The 20709-nt window shown below is 30.9% G+C and overlaps 1 protein-coding gene across 1 annotated transcript in view; it reads left to right on the top strand.

Annotated features, from left to right (window-relative positions):
• The first annotated feature begins 525 nt into the window (after positions 1–525).
• The window catches only part of LOC149691848 (salivary peroxidase/catechol oxidase-like), a 37290-nt gene continuing 17106 nt past the window's right edge, over positions 526–20709 (top strand). The window contains exon 1 of the mRNA XM_089869293.1: positions 526–1067. Within this exon, the coding sequence (XP_089725419.1) occupies positions 1057–1067 (11 nt within the window). The 5' untranslated portion in view covers positions 526–1056. The remainder of the gene's footprint in view (positions 1068–20709) is intronic.

Raw genomic sequence — 20709 nt, 5'->3', positions numbered from 1 at the left:
CTTTATATACTTTAAAATTTGGCATTAACGGAACTAATACAAAAAAAAAACATGGTTGCCATTGGGATTTGGGTTCAGTTTGAATCAGTTCCTAACAAATCAAGCGAGCAAACTATAACAAACAACTTTTATTGGCGTTAACTGCAAACAGAAGCTGTGCAATTTTGAAGACACTCATGTTTTAGACCTAGAATATTCCCATATCCGGCGAAGCACTAAATTTATAGATTCATAAGCAGTTGCTCCTCAACTCACTTAGCTAACCCACCCTGCATTTTATATAATGACGCTATCAAATGTGGCATACTTTTGTTTCGAATCCGAGTTCGGAATACCAAAATCCGTAATAAAACCTTAAGAGAAAAATCTCGCCCAATTCGCTATTGGTCGAAAAAGGGGTGGGATTACGCTGCGTCTGTCTCGCGGGAAAATTCGCTTGTTGCCCATTAAGACGATTTTTTTTCTATCTCTCTGTATGTTAATTCCTGAAGAAAACGTTTTCTCCGTTTAAATCTTTACCTCGGATTGAAAGAACTGCGCCCTATATTATTATTAGGAGGGCCGTCAATGACGTCACGTATTCTAAAACCACGGTCACGTGACTGACCGGCCTTTTTAAGCGTCAAACCGTTCTGCACCATATCTTTTCGTTCAAGTTGCCCCTTTAGGACAGGCGCTCGCGATTCGAGCTCCTAAAACCAACGCGAGAAATTAGAATACCTGAATTTTAATTATTTCACGGTTTGATATAACGGAGAGGTTCTCAAGTTCTCGGGTCATTTATAACTTAAGACGCACGCGGTCAGCATGACTACTTGATATCGCTCCCGCTAACCATCGGAATTAACTCTTTATTTAAAATTTCGCGGAATTTCTTTTTGGTTGAATTTCGGTTTTTATTTTATTTTATAAAGAGTACTCTAATTTTGGATTTTTTATATGTGCCTTGTGGATTTCGAGACCTATAACATTCAAATTATAGGAGTTATTTCGGTCTAAAAATATTCTTCTCGTCTATTAGGACAAATATTTTTAATTGTTAATTATTATTTCAACATGTTGCTCTGGTGAGTTTGAATTTTTTTATTTTTTTCGCGATTTAGTTCTAGAAATAACGAACATTTTAAATAACTGCTTAACATTTTATTTATTTTGCTTTTGTTTTAAGAAATTGGCATTATTTTTAAAAACTTTTTTCAAATTTCCCCACAAAAAAAATTCAGAATCAAAATTTTCTCCACAACAAAATTCAGAATTTAATATTTTCCCCACAAAAATTTTAGAATTTAATATTTTCCGCACAAAAAAGTTCAGAATTTAATATTTTCCGCACAAAAAAGTTCAGAATTTAATATTTTCCGCACAAAAAAGTTCAGAATTTAATATTTTCCCCACAAAAAAAATTAGAAATTAATATTTTCCGCACAAAAAAATCAGAATCTAATATTTTCCGCACAAAAAATTTAGAATTTAATATTTTCCGCACAAACAAAATTCAGAATTGATTTTTTTTCATCTCGAAAAATTTCAGATTTTAATATTCGGAAATCAAAATTTCCCCCACAAAAAATATCAAAATCAGAATTCCCCACCAAATATTTTAGAATCAACATTTCTCCACACAAAAATTTAAACTAATTCCAAATTTATTAACCCGAGAAATACTGAAAAATTAAATCCTACAGAAATCACACCGTACAAATAATTTATAATATAAAAATATATAAATGTCCAAAATAAATAAAATATGAATTCGATTTTATCTAGACCACCCTTATTGAAGAAGCTCCTCTAGGGCAACCCCTACCCATTGAATAAAATCAGTTCAATCAATTTGTTACGTAACTATTAATTGGATCAGATGCTCTTCATTTTGTCCCCTCGTCAAAGAAAAGAAAAAAAATAGAGTTAATTTATTTGTAAAGACCCACTACTCCATAAAACTATATTTTCCGGCAATATTTTTCCTATTCCGGGTTACCAAGCTTGTAGCTAATTTAGCTCCTGTAAATGAATTAACAGGGGGGGGGGCGGAAAATAAAATTTTTCATACATAAATTTAACGTATAAAAAGTTGCCAAAGAAATAAATTATTTTATAAGAAAAAAAAACTTAAATCGCACGAGATCTTTAATGGTATTTTTTTTTGCGGGAAATTATATTGAAATTAACGCTTCAGCGCGCGAGAATTTATACATATCGAGGTGTTGGATACTTAGTATCGTGTATTGAAATACAGGTTAAAATTCTGAAAATTAATAACAACTTTCCAATACCTCTAATCGAGGTTGATTCACGTGTTGAAAATTGTGAAATATAGTCAAATTTATTTATTAATATTTAAAGGTAACAATTTAATATATTTGGAATTTATCAAGGTTTTTTTATCTACCGGTTTCATTGAAATTATATGCTATGAAACAATTCCACCCCTTTAGTTACGGTTGTGTGTGTATATATATTGTACATACGTTATGCTACGTTGAAGTCCTTCTTATTATTAATATTTAACGTTTGGTTAACAATGGTAAATGGTTTATTTGGTCTATTTGTGATAAACGATTTTATATTCGATTCTTTATACGTGCCCCCCTTTTTTTCTAAATTATATCTATTAACTATTTAACTATATCCAGTCCCGAATGCCTTAACCCATTTGGATTGTTTTTAACTTTTCAATTTGAGATTTTTATTATTGGAATGTGAGATTTGAATTTTAAGAATTGAATGTTAAATATTAAGTCAAAATAATTTCACGTGTTTAAAGGGTTCAATCCCTTTCATTCAATTGCAAACATATTTAACAAAATACAGTGTTTTTGCGATTATTCTGCTATAAATTAACTAAATATTATAGACCTCACGTTCCATGACACAATTTCCACTAACTTTGACCCCAAATAACATATGACCCTTTAATTAATTTTATACTTATGTTTAAGCAATTTAATAACAAAAAAATTTATATTTTAAATAATTAATTTAGACTAAAATGGCATAAAATTCAGACTTATAAAGTTATAAATAATTTTTAAGTTCCACTTAATATTTTAATTAAAATAGACTTAAATGGTATCAAATTAATTCAGACTTAAAAATTTATTTTATAACTCTTCTTTGGATAGCATAGCTCGTCTCTCATTTGGAATAGAAAAATATAAAAAATAAAAATGTCTAGTTGATTCTTTTAATGCCAAGTACGGTTAGTATCATCAAAATGCTACGCATACCTAGTTTTTACCAACCAATTTTTCGATTCAAGCGGCTACTCACCCGTAAATTTAGTTTAATTTCGTTCTATAAAATTCTTATTTTTATTTTTTCTTACACTACTTCTTGCGTTATCGGCGTTTTCATCGAACGCTGTTACAGAGATTTTGAACCAAATATGGTCAATTTCGTTATAGAGTAGACTAATGGCAGCTAACCTTCTTTGACATTATGAAGTTCTACGGGAAAATAATGTTGGGTGTCAGACCTGTGTCTTTCCATACCAACGTTATTTGATCTGAACAATTACTTTCTGTGTTATTATAGACAGATTGGGCGTGAAATTTTGATATAATGATGACAATCTGTGAAATATTTTTTTAGGGGTAGGGTTGATTTTTTTTTATTTGGGGTACACACCTAGAAAATGTAATGTTTGTAAATGATATCATTTAGGTTCATATTAAATGTTGGGTTATTTTGTAAATGTATGTTACAGTTTTGTATATTTGGTTAACGCGGTATACCCTTATCTTTTTTTATCGTGGAAATGAATAGTTTATATAGACTACAGGTACAGGTGTGGTTTGTAGGTTTTTTTAAGGTGGGTATGTCACGTGATTTCACTTACCTGATACTGAGTTCTAGCCAAAAATATACAGGGTGTTTCTCATAATTAGTTTGATTATAAATTAATTGGGATGTTCTTAGGGAAATTAATTTTGAGTCGTAAATGCAACTTCTATCACCATTTTGCCACAAGGGACTCTGTTTTCGAGTTATGATTTGATTTGAGTGTTTTATTGATGGCCCTTTAATTAAATTATTAATTAATCATTGTCTTTCAGTTTATTAATTAAATTTAAGGGGGTCGTCCGTAAAATACTCCATCCAATCTTAAGTAGAAAACAGTGGCCCTTAGGGTCAAAATGGAGATAGAAGTTATACATTTTCGACTCTAAATTGATTTCCCAAAGAACACTGCCCCTTTTAATTTATTAATATCAGACTTATCAGAAACACCCTGTATATGTAGGTAGGAACAAATATATTTTAATTTTTTATGCGTAAAATTTTGACATCGAAAATTTCTTTGATAATATTGTAATAATGACCACACCACTACCAGGAACTAATTTAGACTATAACAATTTCAGGAGAACTTTTGGTATAGGCTATATATTCAGGGACAAAGAACTTCTTAAATAAAGGTTCTGATTTAGCTTAATTGAGGAAAAAATTGCACGCAAAAAAAACTTCTCCACTTTTTTTTAATTCGGTAGTCAGCATGGTCGAGCTTACAGATCTTCTAAGCGATTAGTAGACGCCTTGTCTATGAAGAATACTTTCACCTGAGATTACGTGTGACGTAGTAAGCTACCTTTAAATAACTAAAAGCACAGTAGAACCCTCAAAAGATGTGATTCTTCTCGTGAATCGGTCACGAGACACTAATCCTCGAGATTTACTCGTTTCATTCCGAGTATTCAATGTTAGCGATTAACTCCAGTTGTAATTAGATGTTAGAAGTTTCTTAGGGATTTCCGGAACGTATACTTTAATAGTATTGCATCTTAAGAAAGGGATTGTGTATCTTAAAAAGATCAAAGTCTGCTTTGAACACAAAATTTAGTGTGGTGTTTTATTTTTTTATGCATATAGCGGGTTCGTTTCGGACCTATAGGTTTTCTGTAAACCAATGTTAGGTAAAGGTATGTTTGCGACAGTATTTAGATTTTAGAATTAAAGGAAAACTTCAGGTAATATAACGGCTTTTTCGAAATATAAAAGGAGAAATATTAAAAATAGAAAATAAATCGTCTGCTAATACAAAATTATTACCATTTAATTAGTCTTAAAAACAAAGGACTACTGCGGCATCCGCCATTGTTTAAGTGGCGTCTGCTAAATCGAACCACTTACCCTTTACGGGATTGTTTGAATCCTCACAGACCGAGAGAGGTAAGGGTTCGATTTAGCAGACGCCATTAAAGCAGTAATCCTTGATTATTTTTAAGACTAATTAAATGCTAATTATTTAATAATAATAAGAGATTATTTATTATTTTTTTTATTATTTTACCTTTTATATTTTTAAAAATTCCATTTTAAAGGTATAATGTTACGTTACCTGAACTTTACCTTTAAGCCTACCTATACCTAGAAATAAATGAATAAAAAAAATAAATAAATAAATTTGAAACGGGCTCTTACCCTCTTCACAGACCAGTAAAGAAACTGAAAACCTTTTTATCTCTTTGATTCACTCACTATACTATATCTCCTATATTTTTTTTATTTTTTTACTCCAATGATCCCATAAATTTGAATTATTTGCATAGAAAATTATAGGTGTTGGTCAGTTTACTGTCTGTCTTTGAATACCATTTTTTTATTTTAATTCAATTCAATTCAATTTCCATGCGAGGTCGTGTCCCAGATTTAAATATTCTAAGCATCGAGTAAACACCGGAAATTTTCTAAATTTCTTTCCTTTGATTATGTTGTATACAATTTTAGTGTCAGATAATAAATATTAATTTCTTGAGGTTATAATTACGATGATTAATAAACCTGATTGATTATATTTAAATATATCGGAAATTAAACTTAAGTTGTCTGCAGAGATACGGAGGTAAACATGTTATGTTGAAAGATTATTTAATTTTCTTTTGAATTTTAGTGGTTCAGAACGTTAATTTTTTTTTAATAACTTATGGATTATAACCTTCAAGCTTTAAAACGTTTAAAATAATATTTAGTTCGTTTAATTATCCAGCAATTGTTAATCAAAATTTTCATTAAACATTAAAATCTATTTATCAGGTTTATCAGAAATTAAGGGTGATGTTCTTCTTTTTAGGCTCAACGATTTTGAGTCAAAATTGTTCTGTAACATTTTTGTCCTAAGATACACCGTTTTCAAGTTATGATTTGACGAGTGTTTTATGGATGACCCCTAATTTAAATTATTAATTAATCACTGTCTTAATCAATTTATTAATTACATTTAAGGGGCCATCCGTAAAACACTCATCAAATCATAATTAAAAAATTTGAAAACGGTGATCCAGGTTGCAAGAAATTGTCGTAGAAGTCACACCCTGTATACAAATCCTAATTATATATATATTGGTCATTATTATCACGCGAGTTATACTTTACATCTTAAATACCCACTATATAGTTCTTGACCCAAATATATATACATACGTAAGTATAGTGGTCAAGAGACAATCCAATCTCAATTATCTAAACCATATCAAAATACCAGAAAAGTAGAATCATGACCACAACCCTCTCTCAATTCTCTTTATAATAATTTTGTGTTTTTTCTTAAAAAACTGGAAAAAAATAAATAAAAAAAATGAGAATTTGGTAAGTCCATTTTTATCCCCTTGAAAATGACCATCACCTGACCTAGTTTATAAGCGTTTATATTTTCTTGAGAAATTACCCAAATCTTAAAACAAAAGAGCTTGTTTTTTATTTTTTATATTTATAAAAAGAAAATAGTTTAGTTTAAAAATGTTTTAAAGTCGACATTAATATTTAGTAACATATATGAAACAACAAAATTTAAAGGCGTTGTTTCCCTTAAAAAAATAAAGGGCACTACAAGGAAGTTTCCAGTAATATTTAAGCTTTCAAACGTTGTTGAAAGCAGTGGGATTGAATCGATAAGCCATCATCTCCAATCGATTGTGAATTTTAGGCGAGGCGATTTTTAATTAGGGCTAAGGAATAATAAAAATAAAATAAAATTAGAAACTCAAAACTCAAAACGGGATTTTTGATGTTTATTATTTATAAGCTTACCACTTTCTACGACACAATTCAATTTTTCCTTATGGGTATTTAAAGCTTAGACACTTAACTTTTTACTGTTTTGATCAGCTTAATTATAATCGCCTTCGTTTGATCTTGAGATAAAATTAGAAGTTAATAAACTCTATTTTATAAAAAGAGTGTTTTAGATTTTATGAGAATAAGGATTTGCGTGAAATTCTTCCATAAATTTTAAGTTAGTAATTTGGTAACTTGGCCTGACAATTTCAAGAGAGGGGAGGGGGGGGGGAAGAAATGTTCTTTAGCGGAGTACAGGGTTTACTAAAAAGGAGGGGTAATTATATAACCGAAGTGACCCATTAATTAGAAATCATTGTCTTTCAATTAATTACTCAAATTTTAAGGGGGTCATTCGTAAAATTCGCTTGTAATCAATCAGTGGGGCAAAATTTTCGATTCAAAAGTGATTTCCCATATAGTACTTTCACTGTACTTACCACCCTTTTCTTTTTAAACACCCTGTATAAGTAACAGATTTTATATCATAGTGCATTTAAAAATAATTTAAAAATAAAAAACCTTTATCTTTATAATGGACCTTTTCGATACAAATCAGGCCCCGGGTCTTACTTTTCTTTAATAGACGTACGTTATTAATCCATTGTTAAACACGCGTCAATTGTTCGATTAAAAAGGTCTATCGTAAGGATAGATTTTATGTCCCGAAGCAATATAAAAATCTAAAATTAAATCGCGAAATCCCGTTGACCGATTTTATTTCAAAAAAAATTCTCTCACATTCACTATTTCTCTAGTTCGGTTTTTACCTGTGAAACTAATAATTAAGGTGAATCTGAATGCCGCTTCTTAATACTTACTCGCCCTTTATCGTTTCATATGGTTTATTTTAAAATAAAGGGGCAGAACTGCTCCATTTAATAAATTTAGAATTATCTCCTTGGGCGAGTCGAGTCGGAGTTGGAGTTGGTAAAGCTTTTATTCGAAATTTTTGATTTATATTTTATAAACGTGCCTAAAGGGTAATCATGTCTTCTGTTATTTTTAAATATTTAAATATCCGGTATGGTATGTAGGTATATTTTTGTACGTGCCAGATAAGCATATGCTAAAATTATTAATCTTTGAACGTCATGGTTATTAAATACGTCTAAAAACTGAAAGAAATAATTAATCAATTTACTGCATTTTCAAGGAATTTTTGCAACACAATTGTGAGAATTAGGAAATTTTTTTAAAGCATTATATACTAGGTTCGCATCGTCTGCTAAATTTTATTCATTGGACGTTGTTTGACTGTGCTGTAACAGATAACATCAGGGATACATAAAGCTAATTGGAATCATTACGACCCCATATATTCCATGCGGGTTTTGTGGGCGGACTTGAGAACTTACGCTTCATAATTATGACGTCTTTATAACTGTTATTTCATTGGTTGGTGACAACAACGCGAGGTTCAGGCACGCGATCAAGGCGGCGAGATAGGTTATTCGCGAGGTAAAATAATAATAATATTAAATAAAATAATAATGATTAGTCTAGCCCCTCCCGCAAAATCCGCATAGATGCGTTGAGTGAAGCTCGCAATGATTCCTGGTGGCTTTATGCATTCCGTTCTCACAAATAAAAACTTGATAAGGTCAAAGTGAGCTTGTCAGCTTCCCTTGAAAATTAGATCACGTATGATTAGCTCGTGTAAGCTTTGATGGAAAGGAACACACCACACATCATGATGAGACGCGTGTTGCTGTCTGTCTATCTTTTTTGAAAATGCGAACATCTCAAAACTTTGAAAGCGGAAAAGATTAGCAGGGTTAATTCTCCCTTAGGCTAAGTTAAAAGTTACAAAACGCCATCATAACTTAGCTTTTTCAGTGTCTTTGGCCTTTTTTTATTTCAAGTTCGTTCCAGATAAGTTTTATATTCTCTTAAATTAAAGGAGTAAGTACTTAAGAATGTGATATCGTCGAAAACATTTGTTAAATAATTCGTAAAGATAAAAAATAAAAAATAAAAACTGAAGGCCTAGCGAAGATAATGCTGGATATAAATTGATGAATGAAGGGATTAAGCTAAGCCTTAATCATCTACTATACCGAAGCCCAGGGAAAGATTTTCTGTTCCTATAAATCTTCTCAGGCTGTCTCTTAATCCGTGACATACTAAATAAAATGCCCCACTTTTTTATTTTCCTTTTTAAAAAATAAAAAAAAAGGAATAAAATCTTTTAACGAAAGATGTTTTGCTTTTTCCTTTTATTAAAAAGTGATTTAAGCTTTAATTTTTATTATTATTACCATGATTTAAATCAAAGTGAAATTAGTTTTACCGCCATGTATATAAAAATGCAAAGGAAATTAAGCCGCTTAACTTAGGAAGTTGTAATTTTAATTTTGCAAGGACATTAATCTTAAGTGGATGGTACATCGTGAGAAATTTTATTCTAATCCGCCAACGCCATCTTGGAAAATGGCGGCTGGAAATGTAAATATGTTAAAAAACTTCCTCGCATTCAGCTTATTTGATTTAAATTTTGTATTATGAATGGTTCACTACATCCTGAATTGTGATGCGCTTTTTATTAAAACGGTGGGTAGAAAAGTAACCAAAAACACTTTAAAGGAGTACCGTATAAATTTAAAGTTGTACCAGATTAAATTTACTAGTAAATCCAAAAACAAAATGACTGTTTTAGGTGATTTAAATATTGGTTTTTATTTTTTTTCTAAATTTAAACTGAAGCCAACTCAGTTACGACGCACGTGTTTGATATAATCTCTGTGTCGAAGGAAAGAATTTGGGTACTGTACCAAATTCTTTAGTTAAATATTTCCTTTTCAAATTTCATAAAAATGCTAATATCTTCTATCCATTACGTGGGGGAAATATTAAACAGAAATTTTGTACCGTTGTCAAAAACGACCCAGTGAAATATTAACCTTGAATATCTAACTCGCCACTTGTTCTCAATAATTCCATTCCAAACTCTAAAACTAACTCAACTAACTATAGTGAAAAACTTTAAAATTCCGGCCTAAAAATATTCATTCGTGGTCTTAGTCTTACATAATATACTATATAACAATAATAAAAAAATTAATAAAGGAAAAAAAATGTTTAAAAGCATTTTTTTAAGTTAAATCAATTTTGGTGACCCAAATATCACCACGTGCACTTTTTTAATCGTGTATTTTAAATTTACGGAACTCTATCTATTTTTTATTTCACGGCTACAATAACTCGATCACCGCAATTACCACGGTTATGTACCGGTACTTGATAGAGAATGGTTCAGTTCAGGTTCATTCGACATGTTGTTACCTTTAAAAAAAATAAATTTATTCAAAAACCTCAAATTTAACCCTAAAAAACTTTAAAAATATTGGGAAATAATTTCGCACATCACGCCTGGAATTTTTAAATTTTCACGAATTTTTCTAGATTATGATTTTCTTTTTTTTTCTTTATGAAATTTCAATACAAGTCAATCACTGTTCTAGTTCGAATATATACACACGGAACCGCAGACAGGAACTTAAAAAAAACACCTTTTCGTTATACGCACGATCGATACTTGAATAATCGATACCGAAATAATCGTGATTTTTTTCTATCAATTTCAATTTGCGATTGAACTGATTTTAAGGGTTTTGTGATATATTGAAATAATTTTTCCAACCCTCCTCTCCCTCATGCCCATTCCGGTAATACTTGACCTTCTTTAAGGCTTCAATTTGAACATTGATAGTTAATTTTAGTAAATTAACCAATACCGGTATCGACGTTTTACTGGAATCGATGTATATCGATTTTAATCGATTATTTAAACCAGCGAAACGACATCGAGAGATTTTTTTAACGATTACTTAACCCAATGAAACCGATTTAATACCGATTATCAACCCGTAAATCAGTAAATTAACCTCGAACCGATTAATCTATCGGTAAAAATCGCTGTAAATTAACCTCGAACCGATTAATCTATCGGTAAAAATCGCTGTAAATTAACTTCTAACCGATTAATTTATCGGTAAAAATCGCTGTAAATTAACCTCTAACCAATTAATCTATCGATAAAAATCGGCGCATTAAGCATCGGTTTGTGTCCATCACTAGAAAACTTAATTTGAAAACAAACAGAAAAACAACGTTTTTAAAAAAATCATATTGACAAATTTAAGAATATGGGATATAAAATTTACATAAATAAATAAATCTTCATTAAACTGATTTACTTGAAAGGATGATCTAATTTTTTATTGCGTTAAAGGAAATAAAATATAAAAAAATAACAGATAATGATGTTGATGATGATGAAAGGACCTTCACGCTTCTAGCCTAGAACGTTTTCCCTTGTCAAGAATAATTTCTCCGTTTGATGGACAGTGTTTTTATTTCTTGTCCGGACGGATGGTTAGTCGCGACATGTAAAATTAATCAAACGGAAAGAACACACTTGATGACAACCCACTTATTTTTTCAACTGAAAGAAATCCAAAGCTTAAGCCTTTAACTAAATCCGTAATTCCATAAGATATGTTCCATAAGTTTGTCACTGGTTACAACTGGAGCTTGTCATGAAGTGACAACGTAGGTCATAGATTTAAGGTAAAGCGACGCCTGGTTTTGGCGCTGTCAAAGGCTTAGTAATGCAGACTAAATAGGACCTAGATGGAAGTCCTGTAAAGTAACCACCGAGTGTAGTACTTCAATTCTTGCTTGTCGTTCTCGAACTAGCTCTCACTCGTAAGTCTCTTATTAGCATTACGAAGTATAGGTAGTGTAATACTTATGGTAGGAACATATCTTATAAACTTATGCTAATTCTTACAGTTCTTCAATTTTTCACTACGAGTATTTAAGATGTTTAATGGTGTTTTATATTTATTTACGTTTTAACATTTTTTTCTTATATAAACAACATCTGTTAAGTGTTAAGTAGGCCTAGGACGTTACCTGAATTTTAAATTAACTAAAGTTTACTTTACATTTTTCTATATTTGAATGAGAAACACTTTTGTCTAGAATGATTTAATTCAAAGTATGTTTGTCTAGTTTCGTACAAGGCTGGCTAGCTCTTTTTTGGAATTAATTACCATGTCTTTTTAATTCTAAAATTCTTTTCAACTGTAATTAATTATTTTGTTTTAAACTTTTAATTATTTTGTTTTTTCGTTTGAGGAATACCGGTATGGTTCGTTAACCTTAAGGTAGAATTTAAAGGGGTTTTAATTTAAAATATTCTCGACTGGTAAATATGGTTTAAATTAAATTAAATTATTAATTTTGACAACTCTATCATCGACATCAATCATAATTAACCCAAATGCTCAATTGGAGGAAACATCTAATTTGATTTTGCTTATTCTCTACTCAATTATTTACAAAAAAGAGGAATAGTAATTATAGCTTGAAATTTAATAGGTTTAGGATGGTATAGCAATTTTGAATTTAATTTTGTACAAATTAAACCCTGTATCTTATTTAATTTATACAGGGTGTTTCCCCATGTTCTTTCCACACTTTTCCTCTAAATTTGTCATAACATATCACCCTTTAATTATAGTCCAGACTAATCAAATACACCCTGTATCTTTCTAAAAAAATCTTACAATTTTTCGAGTTCAAAAACACACTATTTCAAATTGCTTTAGATTAGATTAAACGATTGGAATTTAAACAACTCTGATAGAATAAAACCGATTTTTCCAATTCAAGCACCACAATGTGACTCGATATATACAAATAGTAAAAAATCTAAAAATATACCTGGGTCTATTTCAGGAATGTTTGTTGAATATCGACTTATTTTTTTATCCGAGTAAATTGTTTGAAATTGGGGTTTTTAATGACAAAAGTCTCGCTTGATCGCCTTTTTGGACGCGAAAGGGGTAAATTGGTAAACTTTAAAAGGAATCTATTTCCATGATATCGCATTCCTATTGAGAGAAAAAAAAAATAAAAAAATAAAAATAAAAACAAGAGAAGAAATACTTGTCTCAAAAACCTCTTTAAACAGTCTGATACCTTTTCGATATGTTTTGTCTGGAGTTTAAGGTTTATGGTTGCCATTTTTTCGTAATTGTCTTACACTGGTACCTTATTTATACAAATTTTATACTTAAAGGGAGGGTGAAATGGAAAATCAAGTGACGGCTTTTTTTTAAAAAAAAATCGATTCTTCTACTAATTATAAAACCAATCTACATAGGATGATTTGAAAATTCACTAACAAAATTCACGTTTCACGTGCTGAACGTAGAATGAAATTTAGCGCGATATTTGACAATTTTGGCGCGAGATGCCACGTGCAGTTTTATAACAAATCTCAATTACTTTTTTTAAGTAATCACAAACTATTTCGCTGCAAAAGTATGAATGGAATGGAACAGAAAACATGATATGTATGCTAGAGAGTGCTTATTAACGAAATGGACACGTTTCGATAACGTGGTTAATAACAGTGATTTGTAAAGGAGAGCGGTCAGACGGATGATCCAGCAGCGACAAATTCTATGTAAACAGCAGCTTATAGCTCTGTCAAATTCGAAAGAGAATTTTTGGGGACGCTATATAGCGAGTGGCCCATTTAACAGGCAGTTTCAAACCCATATACTACACAATATTTAACATCAACATAGGTTATGCATGGATGGGAAAATTGCAAAAGAGCATTTATAAAAAATACAAGTAAATATATAGTTTTCAGACTATGAGGATTGATACCATTTACACATTCAGGGGGCCAGGCTACTTGGTATTACACTTTGTCCGAAGTACCCTCGCCTCCTGGTGTAAATGGTATCAATTCTCCTAGTCTGAAAACTATATATTGGCTAGCTTACAGAGCCTTCGATATTAAAACCTCATTAATGTACCTCCAAAATTGTTCTCCGATATATTCTAAAAAAAACTATAAGTATTTACGTACACAATATTATATATAGTATTTATTTATTTATTGATTGATTTTACTTCATTTTATTTACTTCTATTTTTGAAAACGACCCATTTTTTCGAAGCCATGAAGTTCTTCTTGAAAAAGAACAAAATTTTAATATCAAAAGATATTTTTCTCGATTGATGTTTTGCGAGAAAAGATGAAAAATGTCCCCCGCGGTGTTATCACGTCCGAAATATAATGTGTGATGTGAATCTTTTTATTTTAATATTTTACTGCAGTGGTACAATTACTGCAGTGGTACAATAGAGGTTTAATATTCGGCATTGCCGCATTTCAAACTTTTTGGAGGTAGGTACCGAGCACGACAAACTATTTCAGTTTTGCTAAATTATAATATCTGTCCTCTGGCCATTTTTTTAAAACATTTTTCGTACCAATCGGTTATCCTATTTTTTTTTCGAAATTTTAGTTCCTTTTTTTTGCGGCAGCTTTTTATTTTATATAATTATTACAATTTAATTTAGATTACCTAATTAAATTACGAGAAGGCTATAGTTTCAGTTGTACGGAAATTTCGTATTTTATTTTCATACGTCATTATATTACATCTTGGGAGCTAATTAAGTATTTAGTTAATCAGGAACAAAGTGCTACAATTTTATAAATAACAAAAAGAAAAAAAATTACTTGAAAAGTTTTTTATTATTACTCAAAACATGCTATTAATTGCAAAACACTAGTACCGGTAGTTAATTATCATTGTGCATTTTCGTTAAGTGCCTATTGTAATAAACCAGTCATTTCCGTAACAATACGAATTCCAAGCGAGAGACGAGATTAACACCTTTTCCTTTAAGATAAGTTATAATTACCATTTTGTAATTAAACACAGTTTTTTTTATTTTTTGCCACCTTTCATTTTAATATTAATATTACTTACAACATTTTTCTAAAAGAATTGTTTTAGAAAAAAAAAACAACTCGACTTCTGTTTCTATCTTGTCCGAAATAACAATTTTTCTTGTTTAAAGGCCCATTCAGACTATAGAATAAAATGTTACCTTCACGTCGGTGAAGTCGCTTCAATTCTTGCTTTATTAGTCACGTGACTACGTAAAAGATTCTTCGCGGGTTTAATTTGAAAACTAGTTTTCAATTTCGTCGGGCAGTCAGTGTCCAGATGGCACCACCTCGTTAGCGCCTTTTCTTTAATCATAGCTCACTCGATCATGCCTTAGCAGCTTACTCGATCAGGCGTCAGCCTGATCGAGTAAGCTGCTACGCTTTAGCAGACGATAAATGAAGTATTTTAGGATTCTTGGCACGGTATTTGTCATTTTGGATGTTCGTCTATCTATTTTAGTATTCAAAAGTCTTGGTTCAAAAATCGAGAGACTCGTTTTAAGTCGTCTGCTCTGGCGTCTGAATAGGGAAAAGAAGGTACAGACGGGAACGTCTGAATGGGCATTGAATTCAAATGTTATATATTTCCGCCTTGTATTCAACTTAAGTTAAGTCGATTTCTATCTCATATGCCACAATCCATGGGCACTCAGACCTCCATAAATTTAAAACTTTTTTTTTTAAATAAAGACAAAAAGTTGATTGTCTTTACAACTTTCGGAGGTATTTTAGACCCATTAAGGTGTACAAGGAAGGAAGGTAAGGAGACCCCACTAGACGGCGGTATGTCTTATATGGCATTAAAAAGCGGTGGTGGTGGTGTTAAGTGTAAGAAACCGCTTCGACACAATAGGATAGACCAATCCTTTTCATATTAAAATATAGTTTACTTTTATGGAACAATTGAAAAATTCTTTAAGTTTACAATGGGAGAAATTTGTTTTTCAATAAGGGAAGGGTTTTTTTGTGGTTTATTTACAAACTTTAAACGCAAATTTTTATTATTTTGTTTAAAGGTATTGTTTGACATATTTGCCCATACCTTTTATGTTTAATTATTGACATTTAGTGCATTTCCGTCAACGTAAGACGTTGACCAATGTTGCACGCTTATCGTTGACAGAACGTTAAGTGTTTTAAAAATATATATCAGCGTTGCGCTGTCAATTTAAAAAGAAGTATTGTTATACTTATAATTTAAACATATTGACGTTGACGATATCAGAGCTGGTATTATTGTAACACTCTTAATGTCAACTTCACTTATGTAAACCCTTTAAATTTTTATTTTAATATTATCATAAGTTTATAAGATATGTACCTCCATAAGTTTGTCACTGGTTACAAACTGGAGCTTGTCATGAAGTCATTGTGGTAGGTCATAGATTCGAGGTAAAGCGACGCCTGGTTTTGGCGCTGTCAAAGGCTTAGTATACAGACTAAATAGGAGAAGTTGGTCTGCGAAACTAACCGAGTGTAGGACTTTAATTCTCGCTTGTCGTTCTCGAACTAGCTCGAGCTATAAGGCTCTATTTAGGCTTTCGAAATATAGGAAGTGTCATACTTATGGTCGGAACATGTCTTATAAACCTATGATGTTATCCGTCGTTGTTTTCGTTATATTAAATCGTTCTATATAAGAACGTCACATTTTTTCCCAAAAATTACTCAAATTTGAATAACAGCGCTTTGCTAGTGTCAGAGAGGGTTAAATTCCAAGAAAATCTTAGGAAACAAAAGATAATTTTTATTATCATTTTTATTTTTTATTTTTCTGGTAATATAAGCGGAGAAAATGAAATGTGACCTATATTTTGTTGTTCTCTCCAAAAACACAATAGATTGATTCCTCCCTAGTCCGAAAAAAGGGACTATCATTTGCTCTAAAAGTGTGTGTGAGAGAGAGAGAAAAGAAAAACACTTTTCATTATTTAGATTATGTTTTTCAATTTTTCTTTTTTTAAAAAAAAGTTTCTTAAAAAGTTACACCTATGCGGAAGAGATTCTGTCCAGGTGTAAATGTACGATCGGGTTAATTTTTTCTTTCTTTTTCTTCATTTGTAATTATAGGTTACAGGTTATTTAAACTTAAATATACAGTATAAAATATTCGTTTTGTTAATGTTATTGTTTAAACATTTCACGTTCGCAAAACGATTCATTAATATACGTAATTAAGGCTTAGGGATTGAGAATGCATTTACACGAAAGGTTTGAATTAGGCTAAATAAATTTAGTTTTGTAGTAGGCTTAGCAATTTGTATATTTACATTAAGTGACATATGAATGAAAGGTTTAAATTAGGCTAAATAAATTTAGTTTAGTAGTAGGCTTAGAAATTTGTATATTTACATTAAATGGCATATGAATGGAAGGTTTAAATTAGGCTTAACAAATTTAGTTAAATAGTAGGCTTAGAAATTTGTACATTTACATTAAATGACATATGAACGAAAGGTTTGAATTAGGCTTTGCAGAATGAGTAGGAGATATTAGGGTTAGCAGAATGAGTATAAAATTTTAGGCTTAACAAACTGAGTTTTAGATTTTAGGCTTAAAAGATCATAGAGCATGCTTTTATACCAAATGTCAGAACTTAAAATGGAAGAAGCACTTTGATCCGCAAATACGTTTGGGTTTGTTTATTTGACAAATAAGACGCTTGCAAATCCATTACCAAATTCATTCTTTTGAGAATCTTCTTTCGTTGTTAGACTCCCTTTTTTTTTACTATTATTATAAAACGTTGAAATAACTTAAATTCAATACAACTATTAAAGTTAAAACGGTAAATGTTCTGTTCCATTTTATTTATATGGTATATATATATTTAGCTTCATAAATAGAGTCATAATTTTTCTTTAGCAAAACAAAAACGGGCCAGGGTTGTTTTGTTCGATTTACAGAAATAAATACATAATGAAATAAATCCTTAAGCTTACGCAAATGTCGTGCGTTATACTAAATTTATTTAAACAATAAAGAATTTTTATGGCTTAATTCGTGCCGAATGTAAATATAGTAGCTTTCATTTTATTTTTTTGGGTGTGATGAATTTATTAGATTAATGGCAACACCCTTTCGTAAATCGTATAAACTTTATTGTAAATATAACCTTAGGTGCCGCCAGACCACAAATTTCCTGTTGGTGGTGTAAGGTGCATGCAGCTATATTTAAATTTTATTTTAAAGATATTTAAGATAAGATTTTCGATTACTTTTACTTTCTAATTTAAGGAAATTTAAATTTAAATATCATATACGCTTCCTCTGTTCATGAGTCGACAGAGTCACTGGGAGTTAAAAGGCTTAGGCAGCCTTTGACTTTAGTGTCAAGCAAAAATAAATAGGGGAAAGTGTCGGACTGCCAAATTTTCCTGCCTTTACCTTAGCTTGACATGCATTTCGAGACGCTCGAGCGCGCGAAATGGTATCAACCAATCAGATTTGTAGTTGATGATGTCATTCTTCCCGAAAATAACGCTCGTACGCCACCAAACGGGAGAATTTGGCATAGGCGTATCTCAAGGAAGAGTCACAACCTGCGCGCTCTGTTCTATTTTCTTTAGTGATTTTTTCGCGTTTGAACGAGGTTAAAGTTTGTTTAAATCGCTAGCACGCCGAAATTAAATTAAAAATGCCCCAGATGTTCTTGAATCATCATTTAATTCAAAAATACTCATCGTTAAAATCCTTTAGAATTTCGTTTAAACTTGGGCCCTGGGTTGTCATTATAAGCTAAAACGTTTTTCTATTAGTAAATAACATCAATATTGTTACGTAGGAATTAGTACCGAGACGGAGTTTCTAACTTTAACTTTACAATTTTATTAACGATTCGATAAGCGGAAAATATACAATGACAATAGGCCGTAGGAAACTAAGCCTTGGACGGACGGAGATGTTCGACCCGTGAACGCGACGGTACGCGGAGAGCTCCCGTACGGAGGAGACTTCGCTGGGGCAAGAGCATTTCGTTCTCGGTACCCTGGCTTAGTCTAAGGGATTAGGAGCTGGCTTTTTCAGCTGGCGATCCTACCCCGAATTGGTAAATAACATCTATATTAACAAACTAAATTAATACAATCATGTACATCATCAAATTAAATTGTGGCGATAAACTGCAGTGGCCACGGTTAGCCTATGTCAAAAGCAGCTAATGTAAAATAAAACCGCACTATTTCTTCACGCGCAATATCACAAATTGTCTTAGGTACGCGGTGAATGGGCGAGGGGGATGAAACAGATTTCGCGAGTATGCATTCACCCCTCCAAATGCATGTCACAGACGAAGGAGAGAGTCCGACACTTTCCCCTATTTATTTTTGGTGTCAAGTCGTAAGTGATTTTATACAGTTTTAAAATTTTTTTGAAATGGATAAGGAGTCTTTAGTCACGAAAATATATCTCCTTAATCTAAATTAATTACTAGTAGCGATTATATTTAAATTTAGAAAATTTTCTTATTTTATTATTTTTTTTTCAGTATTAAAAAAACCTTAATTAATTTTATTTTCTGGAACATTTAAATCTAGTTAAGGGGTATTATTTTTCAGTCTGTCTGTTAAAATGCCCACGCGTTAGTCAATCTTTAATTAGAGCGAATTTACCGAGCTATTTCCTTGTTGTTTTTTATATTTAAATTTGTTTTTATTTTAATTGAACGATTGTCACTTAATGATATTTTTGGAAAATCTAATTTTTATTTATTTTTTATTGTCTCTTAAAGGGAGGGTGAAATAGAAAATCAATTGATTTTTTTATCGATACTTCCTTTACTAATTATAAGAGCAATCTGCACACAGTGAAACGTTCAGGAAGTACCTCGGAATTTAAAATTCAAATTAGTTTGAGATATCATTAGATAATTTGATATTTGCAACTCCGACCAATCGCGTAACGCAATGCCTTAATTCTTGTGGCACGTGTCGAATGATATTTAGCGCGAGATTTGATAAAAATTGCGCGCGATGTGATAAAATTATAGGAACTGAATTGAACTAATGAATTCCCAAAACGGTCTATTAATTTTTTAAATCATTTGATGGATGCTTGGGTTGGTCTATTTTTGTTGCGTAAATGTTTTAATTTAAGAAATTAATACAATATTTGTTGATTTTTTTTTTCATATAAATTATTCATGTAAAGTTCCATTAAATCGTGAATGATAGCATATTATTATTTATAGATATAAATAAATATGTCAATATAATAAATACCATCGCATGATACATTACGGTCTAGTTAATCAAATGAAACGAAGGATGGGCATCGTTGAATTGAAGATGTAAAAATTCACGACTCATTTAAATACTTTCCCAATACGTATGTACATTTATGCAAATTAGCAAAAAACCTAGAAGACAAAAAAATAAATAAAAACAAGAAATCAAATTTCCACGTGATCCATATAACCAAAATAGCGAAACGATTATATGAAAAAAAATTCAACAATTTCGGTGACATTTTCTCTTGGTTTTTTGATAAAAAACAAAATTCATTTCGCAACAAAAAAGGAAAAAGGGTTAATGTAATTTCCGAATTGATAAATTTATTTTTTATTTTCTTGAAAATTTGGATCGAAAGGGTTTGGTCAAATATTCTTAATTTTTTTTCTTTATATTGCAAAATTTTTCTAGAAATTTTTGCATTTTATGGATGAAATAATAAAAAACAATGGAATAAAGTTATTATATTAACGATTCGCTCGATTTGCGTTTGATATTAATTAGAAATTAAATATAATAAAAATGAGCGACTGTATTGTAAGAAAATGGATTAACATTTGATTTTTATGGCTGAACAATGGGTTTTCTATAGTTATTGGGGTAAATAGAACGAAAAGAATTTGAAAAAAAAAGGAAAGACAAGTAATTGTCGTT

The sequence above is a fragment of the Phalangium opilio genome, unplaced genomic scaffold (genome assembly GCF_054372755.1).
Source record: "Phalangium opilio isolate 3A_F unplaced genomic scaffold, DU_Popi_V2 ptg000025l_1, whole genome shotgun sequence".
NCBI lineage: Eukaryota > Metazoa > Arthropoda > Arachnida > Opiliones > Phalangiidae > Phalangium > Phalangium opilio.
The sequence above is the reverse complement of the archived record's forward strand: the minus strand, read 5'-3'. Positions and strand labels throughout refer to the sequence as shown.